This window comes from Jaculus jaculus, chromosome 23 (assembly GCF_020740685.1).
Source record: "Jaculus jaculus isolate mJacJac1 chromosome 23, mJacJac1.mat.Y.cur, whole genome shotgun sequence".
Lineage (NCBI taxonomy): Eukaryota > Metazoa > Chordata > Mammalia > Rodentia > Dipodidae > Jaculus > Jaculus jaculus.
Window position 1 is genome coordinate 2,382,756 of NC_059124.1, and position 22,605 is coordinate 2,405,360.

At 43.2% G+C, this 22,605-nt stretch overlaps 1 protein-coding gene across 1 annotated transcript in view; it reads left to right on the top strand.

The window, feature by feature from the left end:
• The window catches only part of Lrp6 (LDL receptor related protein 6), a 149,827-nt gene that overhangs the window by 118,779 nt on the left and 8,443 nt on the right, over nucleotides 1-22,605 (top strand). Inside the window, exons 14-20 of the mRNA XM_004672329.2 lie at nucleotides 451-662; nucleotides 2,787-2,977; nucleotides 5,041-5,250; nucleotides 8,616-8,741; nucleotides 16,705-16,941; nucleotides 17,983-18,093; nucleotides 22,118-22,348. Of these exons, the coding sequence (XP_004672386.1) occupies nucleotides 451-662; nucleotides 2,787-2,977; nucleotides 5,041-5,250; nucleotides 8,616-8,741; nucleotides 16,705-16,941; nucleotides 17,983-18,093; nucleotides 22,118-22,348 (1,318 nt within the window). The remainder of the gene's footprint in view (nucleotides 1-450; nucleotides 663-2,786; nucleotides 2,978-5,040; nucleotides 5,251-8,615; nucleotides 8,742-16,704; nucleotides 16,942-17,982; nucleotides 18,094-22,117; nucleotides 22,349-22,605) is intronic.

The following is a 22,605-nucleotide window of genomic DNA, read 5'->3' on the forward strand; positions in this document are numbered from 1 at the left end:
GCTGTACGCCCACAGCCATGACAATCAAAAATGTCTGCAGACATTGCCAAGTGCCTGGGCTGTGCAAAACCACCCCTGCCCCAAAGGTATTTCCAGGGTGTGGTTTAGCCACAGTTGACAGTTATGGGACAGAGCTGTCACTTCTCATTCCCTTCTCTAATTAAGGCATGTCAGGTTCCTGGAGCAACTAATCTGTCTTCAGCCCCCTCTTCTGCCCCAGGTCATAGTAACCCAAGGGAACAGTTGAGATCCATGTTAACAAAGAAGCACATAACTCATTACAAACAAACAAACAGCAACAAACTAAAACACCTATGTTTAAGAAATGCTCCTGAAGACTTGAGAGATCCGTCTCAGGTGTGTGACCATGCAGGTGTGACCAGGGATTGTGAGCCATCACCTGGCAGTTCTCTGGTGTGGAATCTGACTTTCTGTGTTTCCTTTCCTTAGGGGTTTACTGTTGTTGTGAGCTCAGTTCCAAATCAGAACCTAGAAATACAGCCATATGACCTCAGCATTGATATTTATAGCCGCTACATCTACTGGACTTGTGAGGCTACCAACGTCATTGACGTGACAGGATTGGATGGGACATCAATTGGAGTGGTTCTGAAAGGCGAGCAAGACAGACCTCGAGCCATTGTGGTAAACCCAGAGAAAGGGTATGCTACGAAAGCCTCCACTGCCTTCCTCCTTAGTCCACTGTTTATCTTTGCAAGTTCTCTGTGTCACGGAACAGCTCAACTCAGCATTTGTCATCCATTTGATTCTGCATTGTCTTAGCTTTCTAGTGCATTCTGTGCTTTCACTGCCACATCCTCCACAAGCTGTCCTTGGTTTCCTGTCACCAGCCGATATGATTCTCATTCCTGGACACCCAGCACTGTTTCTCCTTCTAGTCATACTTAATCTTTCCCAGTTTGCCTTAAATTTAACTATTTCCAATTGTATAATTCTTTTTTTTTTAATATACTTTTTTGAGGTAGGGTCTCGCTCTAGCCCAGGCTGACCTGGAATTCACCATGTAGTCTCAGGGTGCCCTCAAACTCATGGCAATCCTCCTGCCTCTGCCTCCCGAGTGCTGGGATTAAAGGCATGAGCCACCACACTTAGCTCTGTATAATTCTTTCTAGACATTAGGTTTCTTTGTAAAGGGCAAATGTATTTTCATTTAGTAAAAGTTTTGCATTTAATAAATATTCAACATTCAGTTGCATCTGAATGGCTGATAAGGAAATTAGCAGGGAAAATAGCCTATTTCTTTTTTAAAAATTTATTTAGAGCCGGGCATGGTGGTGCACGCCTTTAATCCCAGCACTCGGGAGGCAGAGGTAGGAGGATCACCGTGAGTTCAAGGCCACCTTCAGACTCCATAGTGAATTCCAGGTCAGCTTGGGCTAGAGTGAGACCCTACTTCAAAAAAACAACAACAAAAAAGCAAAACAAAACAGAAAGACATGTTAGGAGGGCAGGAGGAATGGAGAAAGGCTGATCAGTGGGTACTGGGTTGTAGATAGATAGGAATAGGAAGTCCTGGTGTTCTGTTACACAGTAAGTGTCAGTAGATAGCAACTGTGTACTGTATATCTCAAAAGGCTGAGAGATGGCTCACTAGTTACAGGTGCTTGATGTGAAGCCAGATGTTCTAAGTGGTCCATTCATCTGGAGTTCATTTGTAGCAGAAGAAGCCCCCTTCTGTCTCTTACAAGTAAAGAAGAAATTTTGAAAAATCTAGAAGGGATTTTGAGTGCTTAAAGAGATAGCTGTGTTTGGCTTAAGTATGCATATATACACATATTGAAGCATCACATTTTTCCATTCGTTTCTTTAATTTTTGTGTTTATTAGTTGAAATGTTTAGATTTTAGCCAGGCATGGGGACATGAATCTTTAATCCTGGCTCTCGGGAGGCAGAGGTAGGAGGATTGCTGTGAGTTTAAGGTCAGCCTGGAACTACAGAGTGAGTCCCAGGTCAGCCTGGGCTAGAGTGAGATCCTACCTCAAACAAACATGTTTAGATTTAAAACAAGATTTTTGTCTGAAATGGTGGCTCATGCCTTTAGTCCCAGCATTCAGGAAACTGAGGTAGAAGGATCACAGTGAGTTCAAGGCCAGCCTGGGGCTATATCCTGGACTAGACCATGACAAAAAACAAAACAAAAAAGAAAAGAAAAGAAAAACCTAAACAGAAAACTAGGGTGATGGCTCAGTGGTTAAAAACACTTATTTGCAAAGTCTGCCAGACCAGGTTTAGTTCCCTAGAACCTATGTAAAGCCAGATACAAAGTGGTGTTTGCTGTGGCAAGAGTCTCGACCCAGGTGCACCCAGGCACAGTTACATGCAAATAGATACATTTTAAAAATGAAGTAAGAGGACTGGAGAGATGGTTTAGTGGTTAAGGTGCTTCTCTGCAAAGCCAAAGGACCCAAATTCGATTCCCCAGGACCCATGTAAGCCAGATGCACAAGAGGTGCACGCATCTGGAGTTTGTTTGCAATGGCTGGAGGGCCTGACACGTCCTTTCTCTCTCTCTCTCTCTCTCTCTCTCTCTCTCAAATAAATAAATAAATAAACTATATTTTAAATGTAAAGTAAGATTTTACAACATTTTACTTGTTTATCTCTTTGTGTGGATCTAGGTACTGAGCACAGGCCTTGACCATGGCAGGCAAATGCTCTCCCATTGGGTTGTACCTCTAGCCCTGCCTCCGTGTACCTTAATCACTGAGGATACTTTCATTTTATGTGACTAGTCAGTAACTTTTTGTTTTCTCCTGTGTCTTCAGGTATATGTATTTTACCAATCTTCAGGAAAGATCTCCCAAAATTGAGCGAGCCGCGCTGGACGGGACAGAACGGGAGGTGCTCTTTTTCAGTGGCTTGAGCAAACCCGTCGCCTTGGCTCTCGACAGCAGGCTTGGCCGGCTCTTCTGGGCTGACTCGGATCTCCGGCGGATTGAAAGCAGTGACCTCTCAGGTGCTGAGAGCTTTTCATGTGACTCTCGATAGCATTTGTGTTATTTGTGGACTTTTATTCATTAAGTATAGTTAACTCCAAGTTGAAGCGGGACAAACTTTATGATTATTCTCTGTTACCTTATTATTTGCAAAACTTGTTGATTTGTGAGGAACGTATCTCTCCTCCTGTCCTGATCCACTGTAGTTTATAATTTCTGAATTCTAGCTTATGCTGGGTCTGTACCCATTCTTTCTTATGAAAGACTGTGTAAGTTTTCACAAACCTAATTTTACATACACAAACATTTTCTGTGGTGTGCTTTCTAATTGCACTTCTTAAATCTTCAAGGCAGTTTCAGCCCGTAAGAGAAAAGCCTGGTTATACACTTACGGGTAAAAGTCGGTATTTACTTTTGCTTTTTGCTAAGATACAGCTTTACTTGCCTCCTGTAGGCCTGGTTTGTTAACCTTTCTACCCTAATTTTTGATGTCCATTTTCTATGTAGCCTTGCTAGTGACTAGAGAAATTAATTAAAATAAAAATACTGTTTATGTTTGTCAGAGTGGTAAAAATATATTAAAATTGAGTATACCCATCACTTGCCAGAATGGTAGAAAATAAAGCACACTCTCTTAGGGGAGTGGGAGGACGGGGCTCAGTGTGGAGGGCTTGCCTTCCCTGTAGTATGTGCTAGGTTCTATCTGCAGCTCCACTAACACACACAGCCACCACAAAACTCTCGGGTGCTTTGGTGGAAATAGAATTGGTAAAACTTCTAATAGAAGGCAGTTTGCCAATAATTAGCCGGGCATGGTGGCACACGCTTTTAATCCCAGCACTGGGGAGGCAGAGGTAGGAGGATCGCTGTGAGTTTGAGGCCAGCCTGAGACTACATAGTGAATTCCAGGTCAGCCTGGGCTAGTGAGACCCTACCTCAAAAAAAAAACAAGAAAAAAAGACAAAAATTTTGAGCCGGATATGGTGGCACACGTCTTTAATCCCAGCACTTGGAAGGTAGAGGTGGAGGATCATTGTGAGTGCAAGGCCACCCTGAGACTACAGAGTGAATTCTAGGTCGGCCTGAGCTAAAGTGACACCCTACCTTGATAAATAAAAAGATTTAAAAAAAGAAAGAAATTTGCCAGTAATTACTAAAATTTAAAACAGACATTCCCTTTGACTTGGCAGTTTTCCTTTTACATGACTGTCTTACAAAAATATTGGTAAAGTATACTCTGAACATTTTTCAACATTTATGATAATGGTCTACTCTGTGCGTCGACCTCACCTCGGCACTGGGGAATTGAATCTGGGCAGGGAGGCTTTGCAGGCAAGCAAGCACATTTAACCACCAAGTCATCTCTACAGCCCTCTGTCTTTTGAGACAGTCTCTCATTGGCCTTGGGACTCACCTGTTAAGCCAGGTTAACTGGCTGGTGAGCCCCTGGCATCCTGTCTCTGCCTGCTCAGCACTGCAATTACAGGTAGCACCACACACCTGGCATTCTAAGCAGGTTCTTAGGCAAGCACTTTGCTAACTGAGATATTTCTGCAGCCTACTTTTCTACATTTCCATGAGCTAGAGAATTCCCTCTATTTGCACACAAATGTCTGTTCTACTACCTGTTTCCTGTTATATGTCTTTTTTTTTTTAATGGGTGTGTGCTGTGTGTTCATGTGTGTATGCATGTCTGTAAGTTGGTGGGCTCACGTGTGTAGGTGCATGTGTTTGTGGAGGCCACAGATTGATGTCAGGTTTCTTCTTTATTTACCAAGGTGGAGGCTCACCTAATTCAAGCTTGTGATTCAGCTAGTCTAGTTGATGAGCCTGCCCCAGGGATCCCCTCTTTGCCTCCCAAGTATAGCTGCCTGTCATTCCTGTGGGTGCTAAGAATCTAAACACCAGCTTATCTACTGAGTCATGCCCCCTGACCCCCACTGTATTTCTTATCAGCATGATTTTAAGTCTTGTCATAAAAATTTCCCATGCTTTTAGGATCTAGGTAGTATTTCCTGAATAACTGTTAAGAGTGTGGTCTGACGTCATGATCCTTTGCCACTGAACGTTCTTCTTTCTGCAGGCGCCAACAGGATGGTGGTAGAAGATTCTAACATCCTGCAGCCTGTAGGTCTGACTGTGTTTGAAAATTGGCTTTACTGGATTGACAGGCAGCAACAAATGATTGAAAAAATTGACATGACTGGACGAGAAGGCAGAACCAAAGTCCAAGCACGCATTGCCCAGCTCAGTGACATCCATGCAGTAAAGGAACTGAACCTCCAGGAATACAGTAAGTGCTGTAAGATTAGTGTCTAAGGTGTAGGGGGCGGGGGTCGATGGGATGGAGTCCAGATGCATGTGTGCATTCGTGTGGTGGCCAGAGAACTTCCTGTGCTCTTGTCTGTCACTCTCCTGGGACGGGGTTTCTCGCCCAGCCCACAGCTGCTGTTTTAGGTCAGTGAGCCCCAGTGATCCTCTGTTCCCCACACCTTCCTCTTCACTCCTGACTGGGATTACAGACATGTGTGATTGCATCCAATCCAGCCTTTTTATGTGGGTCCTGGGGGATCGAATTTGAGCAGTTTCAGGCCCTCCCAGGACTTCCTTCATGCTTAAGCAGCAAATGCCCTTAGTGGCCGATCCATTTCCCCAGCCCAGAGATGTGCTTTGGTGTCTTCTTGACTTCATCGAAGTTTTTATGTACTTTTAGTTTTCCCATTGTTTTGAACTCTTTGACTTTAAATCCTAAGTCAAAGTAAGAAATAGGCAAACCAAAAAACAAACTGACCTTTGTCAAACTCACCCGGGAGGTTTTTTTTCTTTTAAAATATTTTATTTATTTATTTATTTGACAAAGAAAGGGGGGGGGGAGAGCGAGAGCAGGCGCACCAGGGCCTTCACTCATTGCAAATGAACTCTGGATGCATGCGCCCCCTTGTGCATCTGGCTAACATGGGTCCTCTGGGGAGTCAAACCACGGTTCTTTGGCTTTGCAGACAAATGCCTTAATCGCTAAGCCATCCCTCCAGTCCACTTAGGAGGTTTTTCAAAGTAAGCAACTTCTCATGAAGCTGGGAGTTAGGGAAAGGCTTGCCCTTGCAAATGTCTGCTTAAAAACGTTTTGGGATGGGGGTACTGGAGAAATGGCTCAGCAGTTAAGGTGCTTGCCTGTAAAGCCTAATGACCTGAGTTCAGTTCCCTAGTTCCTATGTAAAGCCAGATCAGATGCACAAAGTGGCATGTGCATCCAGAGTTAATTTGCAGTGGCTAGAGGCCCTGGTGCTGCACCCATAGATTCTCTTTCCTCCACTCTTTCAGGTGTGGTGGCTCATGCTTGTAATCCCGGCATTCTGGAGGCAGAGGTAGAAGGATCACTGTGAGTTCAAGGCCAGCCTGAGACTGACTACATAGTGAATTCCAGGTCGGCCTGGGCTAAAGTGAGACCCTGTAATTTCTTAGCCTGTAGCTCAGTGTCCAGAGTATGACGGTTTACAAAACATCTGACTGCAGCTGTGCCTGCTTCTTGTGCCTTCCTCTGTCTTCTTCAGCTCCTTTGAAACACAGGCAGACTTAGCTTTTATTTCTCTTTATTCCCACTATATTTTTATAGTTGGGATAAACCAAAAATTATATTTTATACAATGATTGGTACGTTTGTCACATATCAGCTATACTCTTGAATAAAAACAAATTAAAATTAAATTGTGTAAAACGTAAACACTGCTTAATCAGTAAGTAGTTTTTTTTTAATCTCTTAGATAAAAACTTTCAATTCTCCACTTAGAAAAGTAGCTATAATTTTCACATTAAAAAAAAAATGTTTAACAGGCTGGAGGGATGGCTTAGCAGCTAAGGCATTTTGCCTACAAAGCCAAAGAACCCAGGTTTGACTGCCCAGGACCCACGTTAGCCAGATGCACAAGGGGGTTCGTGTATCTGGAGTTCATTTGCAGTGGCTGGAAGCCCTGGCATGCCCATTCTCTCACTCTTTCTCTGTCGAATAAATAAATAAATAACTATAAAATTTAAAAAATTTTACAATATTTTTTATTTATTTACTTGCAAGCAGAGAGAGAGAGAAGAGACAGAGAGTCTGGGTGTGCCAGGACCTCCAGCCACTGCGAGTCTACCACAGGTGTGTCTGCTTCTTTGGGCATCTGGCTTTGTGTGGGTCCTGGGCAGTTGAACTTGGGTCATTAGGCTTTGCAGGCAAGCACTTTAATTGCTGACCCATCTCTCCAGCCCTAATTTTTTCAGTTTTACTGGAAACTTTGATAGCTAGTCTAGGGGCTAAGAAAGTGGCTCACTGGGTAAGAACACTTAGTGAACAAGCATGAGGACCTGAGTTCAATCCTCAGCACTCACATAAAACAATACACGTGGCTGTGTATGTCTGTACCATTGCAGTGAGTGGGTCAGAGACAGGATGATCATGGGCTCTCACTGGTTAGCAGTTTAACTGAGAAAGTGGCACAAGCTTCAGTTAAGTGAGGGGCCATGTCTCAAGGAGATGAGACAGCATAGTGATAAAGAGACCACCTGACATCCTCCTCCGTCCTCAGTGTGTATGTGTCTGGTGTGCACATCTGCTGTGCCACGTCCTCCTTCAAAAAAGCCTAATCCTTTTAGTGTAATTTCTGGTTAACACGTAGGTATAATCAAAAGCACCCTTCTGGCAGTCACTTGACTGTACTAGGAATGCTGTAGCTTATTGGAGAGCTATTGACAAACCCGCTTCTGCCTAGCTCAGTGCTTTGAGTTGGAGCACAAGACAGTGATCAAGGAGTGGAGACACGCTGCTTATTCAAGTGGCCACCACTCATGAACAGTACCATAAAGTCAGGTGTTGAGAACAGAAAGCTGAAATTCTGTGATTTTATAACATAGAACTTCAGCTGAACATGTAGTAGAAATAAGGTAACGGTGGGCTGGAGAGATGGCTCAGTGTTAAGGCACTTGCCTGCTAAGCCCAATGACCCTGGTTCCATTCCCCCATACCCACTTAAAGCCAAATGCGCAATGGTGCACACGTCTGGAGTTATTTGCAGTGGCTGGAGGCCCTGGTGTATCCATTGTTGCCCTCTGTCTCTGTCTCTCTGCTTGCAAATAAAAATTTTTTAAAGAGAATTAAATAGTAGTGGCATAGTACCTAGTTTCTTCAACTAATCAATGAATATTTCTTTAGAAAATCCTATTGAATGTTTTCAGAATTTTAAGAGAGCTGCTTTTTTTTTTTAACATAACAGTATATTTTGGGTTTGTATTTGAGAAAAATGTCAAATTTCTAATAATATGAACTGAATGTTAATGTATGTCAAAATTTTCATGGCACACGTCTTTATTCCCAGCATTCGAGAGCTACAAAGTGAATTCCGAGTCAGCCAGGGCTAGAGTGACCTGGGGCAGGGGCATCACATAAAACACGGACAAGCTCACACCACAAGCACACAGGGGTCATGGGGTCAGGTGAAGTGGCGCACCCTCACACCTGGGACGCAGAAGCTACAGGGCACAAGTTTTTCCACATGGTGGTTAGGTATAACTAGTTTCTTACAGGTCTTGTGGGAACTGAGTGAGGAATCATATTACTCATAAATAAACTCTGAGCTATACTTCATAAATAATTGGTTTTGATAGAGTCACCCCCTTTTCCAGGACAGCACCCCTGTGCTCAAGATAATGGTGGCTGTTCACACATCTGCCTCGTAAAAGGAGATGGAACTACAAGGTGCTCTTGTCCCATGCACCTGGTTCTGCTTCAGGATGAGCTGTCCTGTGGAGGTAAGCATGTTTGTGTGTCAGTCTGCTCCCCGGTGGCCAGGCAGCAGAGCCGTGGTGTCTCCTCACGGTGGTTATGTGGACTCCGTCCTTCTGCATGTCCGAGGCTTGGGGTGCTATTTTTCCCTCCGCTCTGCATACCCTTTGCTGCTGCCCAGTCTGTGATACTTGCCATTTTAACTTGTAAGTTTGGGGATTCTGCGTTGGTCATTGAGATTATGTGATGATTGCCATTTAGAGCCTTACTTGTTTTATTTAACATATAATCTCTAGGCTCATTTGTGGTTGTTACAAGTGATAGTTTCCTTCTTTTTAAAATCTGAGCACTAGTTATTGTATATGTACTGTGATATTTTCATCCCGTGAGTGAATGTGTTTCCCAATAGCCATTGGCTTCCCCACCCACCAGAGGGAGGAAGGTGCGCGGGCTGCGCCAGTCTAATCACCACGGGGTTCTGGCCGGTGCGTCCTTGGGGTGGGGCATTGCTGGCAAGAAGAGGTATTATTCAAAACCACCAGCATTTTCCTTTTCTACTTATTTAGGCTTCTCCTCCCTAAAAAAAAAAATAAAAATAAAAACTACAAAGAAACTTCTAAAAACTGACATTAAGATATATAGTAATCAAATTTGTTTAATCACCTGTGAGGCATAATAAATCGGTACACTTGTTCCTTTGTGAAGTCTTAGTCCAGCATGTTAATATTTGTACCCTTTGGGAATCCTGTTGGAGATAATTTGAGTTAATTCTGCTGGAGGGAAAACCTGGTAGCATGCTCTTATCTGCAGTGGTAGAGATTTTAAACAATTGCTTGGAAAATTACTAAATACAACAATAGTTTATATATTTAGGACTTTTTTCTTTAGTACTGGAGTTAGAATGTAGTCTGTGCATAGTAAGCAAGTGGCCTACACTAAGATATATCCCTGTCCAAGTTTATGTGCTTACTAAATAGCGTGGCCTTGAACTCAGTATAAAATTGTGTGATTTGTTTTTCTTTTGCTGTTCTGGGAATCGCCCTCAGGCCTTGCTTTGGGTCTCAAATGCTCCCCAAAGCCATATGCTCACGTCTTAGTCACTAGATTGTCTAGCTCCGAGAAGGTGTTGGATCCTTTGAAATTTTAATTTTTTTTTTTTTTTAGTAGAGAAAGACGCAGGGAGAGAGAATGGGTGCACCAGGGCCTCTAGCCACTGCATATGAACTTCAGGCGTGTGCGTCCCCTTGTGCATCTGGCTTATGTGGGTCCTAGGGAAGTCAAACCTGGGTCCTTTTGCTTTGCAGGCAAGTGCCTTAATCACGGAGTCATTTCTCCAGTCCATCCTTTAAGATTTTTGAATCACGCTATTGCCCAAGTGGAGTTGCACTCCTGAGCTCCAGAGAGTAGAGCAAGGCTTTGGAGCTGCTGGGCCGCAGCCATGTGTGACGTTGAACACAGAAGTGTTGGTGCTGTGTTCTTGCTAGCGGGCTAGCGCATTAGTAGAGCACTCAGCTAGCGTGAGTGAGCTCCTGGCTCCAGCCTGAGCACTGTAACTTTAAGAAATGCTTTCTTCTATAGTAGTCATATGATCTGTGTATTTATGTGAGCCAAGATTTAAAGATAACATATACTAAAAATAAAAATAAAATGGAGTCGGGTGTGGTAGTGCACACCTTTAATTCCAGCACTCAGGAGGCAGAGGTAGGAGGGTCGCCATGAGTTCAAGGTCACCCTGAGACAACATAGTGAATTCCAGGTCAGCCTGAGCTAGAGTGAGACCCTACCTCTGAAAACCAAAACAAAAAACAAACAAACAAAAATAATGATAAAGTGAGGTTACAAGTAAACTTTATTCTTCTGAATTTAACTTCTCTTCTTCAGGGTAGGGTCTTGCTGTAGGCTGGCCTCAAACTCACAGTGGTCCTCCTACATCAGTCTCCCAAATGCTGGAATTCAAGGCATGTGTCACCATACCTGGCTGAATTTAACTTTTAAAATAATGCATATGTTGGGGCTGCAGAGATGGTTTAGCAGTTAAGTGCTTGCCTATGAAGCCTAAGGACCCCGGTCCAAGGCTTGATTCCCCAGGACCCACGTTAGCCAGATGCACAAGGGGCCGCACACATCTGGAGTTCGTTTGCAGTGGCTGGAGGCCCTGGCACATCCATTCTTTCCCTCTCTGCCTCTTTCTCTCTCTGTCTGTCACTCTCAAATAAATAAATAAAAATAATGCATATGTGGAATAGCATTCACAGTGCAGTCTATGTAGATTATATGAATTTGAAGAGGTGAGGTACATAAAATACTGCTGATACATTTTATTGTAATACTGAATCACAAAAATTTCACAAGAGATGCCAGACACAGAAATATTACATATATCGGGCTGGAGAGATGGCGTAGCGGTTAAGCGCTTGCCTGTGAAGCCTAAGGACCCCGGTTCGAGGCTCGGTTCCCCAGGTCCCACGTTAGCCAGATGCACAAGGGGGCGCACGCGTCTGGAGTTCGTTTGCAGAGGCTGGAAGCCCTAGCGCGCCCATTCTCTCTCTCCCTCTATCTGTCTTTCTCTCTGTGTCTGTCGCTCTCAAATAAATATATAAAATTAAAAAAAAATATTACATATAATGAAATAAACTTCAAGAAGAAGCAAAAGTACGTGATGACACTCTTAATCAGAATGGTAGTTACGTTTAGAAGAGAGTCAACACTGGGTACACTTTCTGCAGAGGCCAGACATGTGCACAGTGAAAGTCAAACTCTGCTGCCTTAAATAGAGTAGACTTGGATCACTGTTGGGAGTGGAGTCGTCCGCCTGTAATCCTAGCACCCCGGAGAGGCTAAGGCAAGAGGATCACACGTTCAAGGCTAGGCTGGGCAACTTAGTGAGATCCTGGCTCAGAAAATAAGTAATTAAGCAAAATCTTAAAAGCCAAACATTGCAGGGCTGGGGAGATGACTTCGTGGTTAAAGACACTTAATCCACAAGCCTGCCTGCCCAAGTTCAAGCCCCCTGTCCTCATTTAAAGCCAGACAGAAGGTGCGTACATCTCTGTAATCCCAATGTGCCTGCTGCAATGGGAGACAGCTAGATGGGCCGTTCAGTGGCAAAAATAAGAGAGACCTTGACTCCAACAAGGTGAAAAGAGAGGATCAGCACCCCAAAGATTGTGACCTCCAAATGTACACCATGGCACACGTGCCCATTAAACATACTCCAAACATACACCATGGCACACGTGCTCATTCATACTCCAAACGTACACCATGGCACACGTGCCCATTCATACTCCAAATGTACACCATGGCACACGTGCCCATTAAACATACTCCAAACATACACCATGGCACACGTGCTCATTCATACTCCAAACATACACCATGGCACACGTGCCCATTCATACTCCAAATGTACACCATGGCACACGTGCCCATTCATACTCCAAACGTACACCATGGCACACGTGCCCATTCATACTCCACATGTACACCATGGCACACGTGCCCATTCATACTCCAAACGTACACCATGGCACACGTGCCCATTCATACTCCACATGTACACCATGGCACACGTGCCCATTCATACTCCAAATGTACACCATGGTACACGTGCCCATTCATACTCCAAATGTACACCATGGCACACGTGCCCATTCATACTCCAAACGTACACCATGGCACACGTGCCCATTCATACTCCAAACCTACACCATGGCACACGTGCCCATTTGTACTCCAAATGTACACCATGGCACACGTGCCCACTCATACTCCAAACGTACATCATGGCACACGCGCCCATTCATACTGTCATGTACAAATGGCTAAAAATTTAAAAAGAATTTCTAAGAATATAAGCATATTCAGTTCCACAAAGCTTGAAAAGGTTACATCAGTAAATCTTATGTTACATATTTTTAGCACAGTAAAAAGTTGTGCGTTTCCATAGAAGAGTGCTTTAAAAAGTAAATCCTGAGCTAGGGAAATGGCTTAATGGTTAATGGCATTTACTTTCAAAGCCTGACAGCCCAGGTTCAGTTCCAATATAAAACCAGATGCACATTTGTAGTTTGTTTGCAGTCCTAGAGGCTCTGGCGTGCCCATTCTCTCTGTTTTATCTTTCTCATTTTGCAAATAAATCAATAAAAATATTTTTTAAAAAAATTAAAAGGGGTCTAGAAAGATGATTTAGTGGTTAAGGCAATTGCCTTTGAAGCCTAAGGACCCAGGTTGGCTTCCTTAATATCCATATAGGCCAGATGCACATGGTGGTGCATGTGTCAAGTTTGTTTTGTTTGCAAAGGTTAGAAGCCTTAGTGTGCCCATTCTCTTTCTATCTGCCTCTTTCTCAAATAAGTAAGTAAGTAAATATATGTTCAAAAAATTTTAAAGGGAAAAGGAAAAGAAAACGTCTCAGCCAGGCATGGTATCACATGTAATCCTAGCCCTTGCCACAGCAAGTGTGAGGTGGCCGAGGCTGTGTACTGGGTCTCTGTCTGCACTGTCCCCTGGGAGAGAGGAACAGAAAGGTAGAAGGAAGGAAGGGACTCTGACCCTGTGTCCCCCAGTAATCAGTTCTGTCCAAAAGTAAAACATTCATTTTTAGTTATCCCTGTGCAGTCGTTTTTTGATCTTAGTTCAGTGCAATTATGGCATGTAATTTTTCTGATTTTAGATTTCCTTGCATAATGTGCTTTGAAATCTAATACTACAGTCGAGTGTGTCAGCACTTTCTCAGTGCTGAATCATATTTTATTATGTACTACAATCCTTGGAAGATTTTTTTTTTTGGGGTGTTTTTCAAAGTAGGGTCTCACTTTAGCTCAGGCTGACCTGGAATTCACTATGGAGTCTCAGGGTGGCCTCGAACTCATGGCAGTCCTCCTACCTCTGCCTCTCAAGTGCTGGGATTAAAGGTGTGTGACACCACATCTGGCTTTTTTCCAAAAAAAACTTCAGTAAACATTTGACTGAGGTCTTTGTAATTTAATGTTTTTTAAAAAATTATTTATTTGAGGGCTGGAGAGATGGCTTAGCGGGTAAGCACTTGCCTGTGAAGCCTAAGGACCCCGGTTCGAGGCTCGGTTCCCCAGGTCCCACGTTAGCCAGATGCACAAGGGGGCGCACGCGTCTGGAGTTCGTTTGCAGAGGCTGGAAGCCCTGGCGCGCCCATTCTCTCTCTCTCCCTCTATCTGTCTTTCTCTCTGTGTCTGTAGCTCTCAAATAAATAAATAAAAAATATTTTTTTATTTATTTGAAAATAACAAAGAAAGAGGCAGAGGGGGAGGGAGAGAATGGGCACGCCAGGGTCTCCAGCCACTGCAAACGAACTCCAGACGCATTCATCCCCTTGTGCATCTGGCTAACGTGAGTCCTGGGGAATCAGGCCTCAAACCAGGGTCCTTAGGCTTCACAGGCAAGCGCTTAACTGCTAAGCCATCTCTCCAGCCCTTAATGTTTTGTGGGGGGGGGGGGGGTTCCTTTTCATTTTTCAAGGTAAGGTCTTGCTCTAGTCCAGGCTGGCCTCAAACTTCAGTCCTACCTCAGCCTCCCAAGTGCTGGGATTAAAGGCGTGCACCACTATGCCTGGTTAATATTGATTTTATAATGAAGGTAAATGAAATATAAGATTTAAATCTGTTTTACCTATCCATCTTATTTTGTGTTTCTTCCTAACTTATTCACTCACTATTTTTGTTGGGGTTGTAGACTCAGATAACCACTGTGGCTTGTTCTTTTTTTTTTTCTGTGTGCTTGTGAAATTGCAGTATTGTATTTCTCTGCGTGTGTCTGTCGTTTTTAAGAGTGTGTGTCCAGGGCTCGGAGACACCTGCACTTCCTTTCTTTGACCTTTCAGCACTTGTTACCACAATTTGCATGATGTATAGTTCAGACTAATGTTACTAGTTAACACTTACCTGTCCTTATCTTCAATGAAAGCTACATAGATTGCATTTTATCTTTTTAAATGCTCCACATGATCTACTCTGCTTGTTGACTCTAATAAAATAATACTTTAAATTCTGTAGGTAAAATGTTTCACTTCCAGTCTGTAGTATTCTGTTTTAAGGTGTGTGGTGTGGTCCACATACCTGTAATGCAGGCTAAGAGAAATAAATTCCCTCTAATACAAAGCCAGCAAAATCCTTTCTCAAGAAAAAAGGAGCCAGGCATGGTGACACGTGCCTTTAAAATCCCAGCGGAGGATCGCTTTGACTTTGATTGAGGCCATCTGACACTACATAGTGAATTCCAGGTCAGCCTGGGCTAGAATGAGAACCTGCCTCAGACAAAATAAAAGAAAAAAAATGGTCCTAATATAGTAATAAAAGCAGCAAGCTTTAAGTAGTCTATCCTTTTTAGTTCTGTCCTTTTATTTATTTGCAAGCAAAGAGAGAGAAGACAGAATTGGTGTGCCAGGGCCTCCAGCCACTGCAAACAAACTCCAGATGCCTGCACCACTTGACTGTGAAGCTGAAAGACCCAGGTTCGATTCCCCAGGACCTATGTAAGCCAGATGCACAAGTGGCACATGTGTCTGGAGTTCGTTTGCAGTGCCTGGAGGCCCTGACATGCCCATTCTCCCTGTTTTGTTCTCTCTCTTTCTCTCTCTCTCTCCCCCTTACAAATAAATAAATAAAATTTTAAAAATTAATCATTAGAAAAATAAGAATAAGAAGCTTGGTATAGCAACTCATGTAATCCCAGAACTTGTATGGGCCAGTTTAGGCTACAGAGACCCTGTCTTGGTCCCTCACCACACCAGAGAGTTGATTTTTGTTGTTTGAGACAAGTTCTCTCTAAAGTAGCCCATTCTGACCCCTAACTTGATCCTCTTGCCCAGCTTATTAGTTGGTGGGCTTACAGGCGAAGGGCACCAAACTCAGCAGAACTGACCTACCTTATCCTCAGTGGAATTACCCAGGCATAAGCCGGGCATGGTGGCACATGCCTTTAATTCCAGCACTCGGGAGGCAGAGGTAGGAGGATTGCTGTGAATTCAAGGCCACCCTGAGAGTACATAGTAAATTCCAGGTCAGCCTCAGCTAGAGTGAGACCCTACCTCAAAAAACAAAGAATTACCCAGGCATGATTTTACAGTCTTTCATCTTATTTCTTGACAGTTCCAAAACTTTATCCAGATCTGTTTCATTATACAATATCAAAAAAAAAATCACATTTTTTTAAATGTTAACACGCATCACATGAGAAAAAGCTTCAGGTGCTGAGAAATCTGTCAAGTTTACAGTTGGCTAGATACGTGTCTTCCAAAATTCACATTTCTGATTGAAATCCCCAGTGTTGTAATTAGGTGTCAATAAAATTTTTGAAGTAGTAGGTTCACTTTTAAAAATTCCTACCAAATACTTAACTGTAAATAACTATGATTATCTATAGGCCCTAGAGTATCAGTATGTGTGCATACACATACAAAAATAAATAAAAATTGAAAAGTATAATTCTGGGCTGGAGAGATGGCTCAGTGGTTAAAGGCCTTTCTTGCAAAGCCTGATGGCCTGAGTTCGATTCCTCAGTACCCATGTATAGCCAGATGCACAAAGTGGTGCATGTGTCTGGAGTTCATTTGCAAGAACCCATTCTCTTTTATTTCTGTCCCTCCTTGCAAATAATAAATAAATAAATGTTTAAAAAATTCTTACAGTAGATCCACTGAAAAGTTGTACTGTACTAGGAATCCTCAGGGGATTGTGAACCAATTTTTGAGAACTTTAGAGATAACAAACATACATTCTAGGCTTGCATTACAATATTTGGAGGTTGGTTATAGTTACTATTCCTTGGTTACATATGAGACCAGAATGGATTGTACGTACTGTAATCCTACTCAAATCACAGTCTGAGACGTCTGCGTAGTTCACAGGCCATGTTTGTGGTAAGTGCTGCGTGTCATGTAACGAGCTGCACGTGTCTCTAGCACTGTGTGACCATGAGTGTGCTTTGTTGCTCTCTCTCCATGTGCACTGGAAGAACCCCCAACGTGCTCTCCTCAGCAGTTCACTTGTTTCACCGGGGAAATTGACTGTATCCCGGTAGCTTGGCGATGTGATGGGTTCACTGAATGTGAAGACCACAGTGATGAGCTCAACTGTCCTGTCTGCTCAGAGTCCCAGTTCCAGTGTGCCAGTGGGCAGTGCATTGATGGTGCCCTTCGATGCAATGGAGATGCAAACTGCCAGGATAAGTCAGATGAGAAGAACTGTGAAGGTACCCAGAATTCCTCAGTGGTTGCATATATTCTTTTTCATCAGGTTGTTTAAAATTGAGTGTGGTGCTTTGGCTTAATAGTAGATTTTGTGTTTCACATTTGACCATATCATGAATCCAATGGCATGTTACTAATTGCTTTATCTCACACACACACAACTGATGTGTGTTGATGGTGTAATGAGTGGTGAGCTTAGTTGCATTCCAGATTTAATCAGAATTTTGTTACTATAATGAGATACCTAAGGCCTAGTCACTTTATATATACATTATTTATTTATTTATTTGAGAGAAAGAGGCAGATTGAAAGAAAGAATAGGCATGCCAGGGCCTCTAACCACTGCAGACAAACGCATGCACCCCCTTGTGCATCTGACTTACATGGGTCCTGGAGAATTGAACCAGGGTCTGTCCTTAGGCTTCACAGGCAAACACCTTAACCGCTAAGCCATTTCCAGCCCCTAGTAACTTTTTTTTTTTTTTTAATTTTTTATTTATTTATTTATTTGAGAGAGACAGACACAGAGAGAAAGACAGATAGAGGGAGAGAGAGAATGGGCGCGCCAGGGCTTCCAGCCTCTGCAAACGAACTCCAGACGCATGCGCCCCCTTGTGCATCTGGCTAACGTGGGACCTGGAGAACCGAGCCTCGAACCGGGGTCCTTAGGCTTCACAGGCAAGCGCTTAACCGCTAAGCCATCTCTCCAGCCCCCCTAGTAACTTTTTTTAAAATGTTTTTTGTTTATTTTTATTTATTTGAGAGCGACAAACAGAGAAAGAGGCAGAGAGAGAGAATGGGTGTGCCAGGGCCTCTGGCCATTGCAAACAAACTCCAGACACATGTGCCACCTTTTGCATCTGGCTTACGTGGGTTCTGGGGAAGCGAGCCTTGAACTGGGGTCCTTAGGCTTCACAGGCAAGCACTTAACTGCTAAGCCATCTTTCCAACCCCCTATTAATTTTTATTTGTACTTAGAGAGCAACTTTTGGTAGAACATGGCATTACGTGATGAAAATAAAACTATTTGCATTTTTTTCTAGTGCTTTGTTTAATTGATCAGTTCCGCTGTGCCAATGGTCAGTGTGTTGGAAAGCACAAGAAATGTGATCATAATGTGGATTGCAGTGACAAATCTGATGAACTGGATTGTTGTAAGTAGCAATAAGACCTTTTAAATTTTATTTTAAATTTAATTTTTTTTTCAAGGCAGGGTCTCATCCAGCGGACTCACTCTGTAGTCCAGGCTGGCCTCGAACTCAGGATGATCCTCCTACTCTAGCCCCCCCCCTTTTCATTCTTAGGGTAGCATTTGAAAAATACTTTGTCAATTTCTTGCTGTTTTTAATCAAGTTTTCTTTAGTACAAAGATTAGTGTTAGGCTAGTTACTTATACTGGAGATTTTTTTGTGTGTTTGTGAATTCCTTAAAGATAGCTTTCTTATGCCAGCAATATCAAGTATAGCACCAGAAAAGAATTGTTCTGCCACAGCTAAAGTCACAAGATTTTCAAATAATGTTGATATATACAAATTCACTGGTGGTCTGAACTTCATTTCTGAAATTAGTTTATGTTTAATTCTCTCCCATTGTTCTCTGAAAACATCTCTTTTATATATAGTTTGTTTATTTAAGAGAAACAGCAGCAAAGGAGAGAAGAGGGAGGGAGGGAAGCAATGAATGGATGGACACTCCAGGGTTTCCTGCGACTGCAAATGAACTCCAGACATATGTGCCACTGTGCATCTGACTTTATGTCGGTAGTGGGGATTTGAATCAGGCTCTTCATGCTTTGTAAGCAGGCACCTTTAACCACTGAGCCATCTCACTTCCCCTTGAAATATTTCTTAACTTTCACACTGGTTAGAAGAACTAGGAGCCAGCTAGCCTTCCCTTACTGACTTCTTTCTCTTTCTTTGAGGTGGGTCTGGAACCCACTATTTACTATAAACTGGCCTCAAACTTACAATCTTTCTATTTCTGGTATGTGCCACTGCTCCTGGCTTTAAGAGCTTTCTTAAGAAGTAACCTGAAGCTGTTTGGACCAGTGTATCCCTGGAGACACAGTGACACAGTTGTTGAACAGCCTGTACTTATTTCAAAGTCCATAACCATTAAACATCATTGTGAGTAGGATTCAGCACAAGTCAGGTTTGCTCTTGCAAAATGGGGATGTGATTTAGAAAGGTCAGGTGAATTTTCAGGACTCCTTTCAACTCTTTCAGCAAGCATTTACTCCCTTATGCTAAGTGCTCTGCTCTGTGCCATGGTGAGTCCTCCAAGAATTCTCATACCACTTAGCACAAAGTTGTTCCTGTTTTGTCTGGCAGGGTATCATGTAGCCCAGGTTGGCCTCAAAATCACTGTGTAGCTGAGGCTGGCCTTGAACTCACTGATCCTCATTCCTCTGTTTCCCAAGTACTGGGTTGACTATATATACATAACAAGTTCAAGATCAGCCTGCCCTACTTGAGATCCCATCATGAATGAATGAATGGCACAATAAAACAAAAATAAAGATTGAGTATTCATTAATAAAATGTGTATTATGCAGATACAAGGAGATATTGCATTGTGTTCAACAACAGAAAGGAGTGAATCCAGGCACATTTGGAAACTGCTGTGTGTAAATGTGATTGCCACATTTTAAGCTTGAGGTGTATCACCAGAGAAGAGCAGTGTAGAAGAGTAGAAGATCATGGGGGGAGGGGGCCTGTTTTGTTTTTTCTACAAATCCTAGTCAGAATTCTGTTCACCATGGAGAGTCGCTGAAAATTTTAAGAAAAGGACTGTCATGACTGAATGAAAACAGAAGCTAACAAGCAAATGTAGTAGAGGTAAAGATTATATATAGGCCGATCATTTTCAAACTTCCATGAACCACATCAAGAAAATAGAGCTGTGAATGTACCAACCACCCAGACACTGGAGTCACACAGCAGTCTTCACCCGTGTGTATGGGATAGGCTTCATCCAGATGTTTTCTGTTTCTTTTGTTAAGTACTGATTATACCCTTGTAACTTGTTTTCACCATCTAATAATTACTTGCAGTCTGTAATTTAAAACTGTTCAGAAGGTTACTGTGGTTCCAACAGAAGGTACGAAGGTCTAACTCAACAGCAGTGGTGGTGAAGGAGTAGATTTCAGAAAGAGTTAAAAGGACTGACTGGGCGTGGCAACCAACACATGCCTTTAATCCCAGCAGCAGTAGGAGTGCCCTGAGTTCCAGGCCAACCTGGAACTACAAAGTGAGTTCTAGGTGAGCCTGAGCTAGAGTGAGACCCTACTTTGAAAGAAAAGGGGCGGGTGGTGGGTGCTCAGACACAGCTGGCAGGTTTGACATGGCATCTCACCAAGCCCGGGTCATTGAGTAGGGCATTCAAGAGGAGCTGTGCACCTTGGAGTGAGAGGAATGGTGGGTTAAAGCCATGCTTGCTGATCTGTTTTGTTTTTAACGTCAAGGCTTTAGATAGGCATGCTCTCCATAGTCTGCCACAGGATGTGTGAGTCTTGATTGTCCCAAAGTGGGCTGCTTCACCTGTGTTGTGGGGGAGAGAGAACAGACGAGGTTCTGCTTGGGTCGCGTTGCACTGAAGGTTCCCAGTTCAGCTGTCAGGAAATTGTTGTGTGGCTCGCGGGTGTTTTAGCACTCTTAACTTCATGGCATTAAAGCTGTGACAGCAGATGAAATCTCCCAATAGAGCAGAGGACAAAACTAGGAGATGGTAGTTAGAACTCAGGAAAGCACTTATGATCAATTGAGAGCAGATAAGGAATAATCAAAACTCGTAAAACTGGACTGAGTACGTGCCTGCCATCTCGGCATATGGGAGGTGCAGGAGCTCAGAGTCCTCAGCTACATAGCAAGTTTGGGGCCAACCCTGGCTACATGAGACTGCCCCCCCCCAAGAAAAACCACAAAATAGTAAAACTGGTAATGTGTCTCAGAAGTATGCTGATGATATATTTTTGAAAAGAAGAGGAGTCAGCAGAATTGAGTGTGTAGTGAGGTTTGTAAGACGAAGTTTATGAAATGTAGTAAGTAGGAGAACTTGACCTTTGCCAGGTCATTTCCATGAAATGGTGATAGAGCAAACCTGTGACCAGAGACCAGCAGTGTGGAGCAAGAATATTAACTATTTCTTTAAGCTTAGCATTGTAAAGGAATACCCAGGTGCTAGAAGAGAGCAGAAAAGATCAGATGGTTGCTAGCAAGCAGTGTGAGTGTATGGCTCAGATTCCACAAACTCAGTTTGTAACTGGCAGCCCCTGTAAAGTAACAGCTGTCATTGTTGCTCATTTCTTTTTTGTTGTTGTTGTTCATTTTTATTATTTATTTGACAGTGACAGACAGACAGAGAAAGAGGCAGATAGAGAGAGAATGGGCGTGCTAGGGCCTCCAGCCACTGCAAACGAACTCCAGACGCGTGCGCCCCCTTGTGCATCTGGCTCATGTGGGTCCTGGGGAATCGAGCCTCGATCTGGGGTCCTTAGGCTTCACAGGCAAGTGCTTAACCACTAAGCCATCTCTCCAGCCCTGTTGCTCATTTCTTTATCAAAGTTGAGTTTAGCTGTGTGACTAGGGAATCTTAGATAAGAGAAAATACGAACTATTTAATTTGAGATTATATATAAACTAGTCAGAATGGATGAATTTTCTTTCTGAAGAGAAGAGAAAAGCTCTAAACTTGAGAACTTTTTTTTTTTTTTTTTTTTTTTTGCTTTACCACTGACCTTAATGTCCTCTGCTTTTTGAAAGCCCAGGTAGCCCAGGGTCCAAAAAGATGGGTGTCCTGGGCAAGATCCCCTTAGGGTTTTGGCTTCTCCTATCTCTGTGAATCCTCTGGAAATCAGGCATTAAGAGAGCCATGCTCTTGCTCTCAGGCAGCCACGGGCGGGTCTGAAGGCCTACATTCCTCTGTACTTGCTGCGTTTGTTGAACAGCACTAAACATCTCAGCGCTAACCTGTGCCCCGTGCTCTTTCAACTTCTTCACCACTTCGTATTCCATCTGAAATATTTGGTGACTCGTCTAGGTCTGTCCATAAAAGAAGAAACACGTTTGGGTGCTCAGCTTAGTAATGCATGTCTTCATGTGTGACTGTTATCCCTCTGGAATTCTGCTCGACTGTGCAGTTGTATTCCATCAGATAACTGGACGGTGTTCTCCGTTTTAGACCCAACTGAAGAGCCAGCACCACAGGCCACCAACACGGTTGGTTCAGTTATTGGAGTAATCGTCACCATTTTTGTGTCTGGAACCATATACTTTATCTGCCAGAGGACGCTGTGTCCACGTATGAAAGGAGATGGGGAAACCATGACTAACGACTATGTGGTTCATGGACCAGCTTCTGTGCCCCTTGGCTACGTGCCACACCCAGGCTCCCTGTCGGGATCTCTTCCAGGTGAGTGTTCTGGCAAGATCACAGGATTTGCATTAGGGAAACATGGCACTGTCTAGCGTCTCTTTCAAACTGATTACTTTGGATTCAAGGAAATTGTTAGAACAATTTTGTTTGTTTGTTTGATTTGTTTTAAGGTAGGATCTCACTCTAGCCCAGGCTGACTTTGAATTTACTACATAGTCTTAGGTTGACCTTGGACTCACAGTGATTCTCCTACCTCTGCCTCCCAGGTGCTGGGATTAGAGGTGTGCACCACC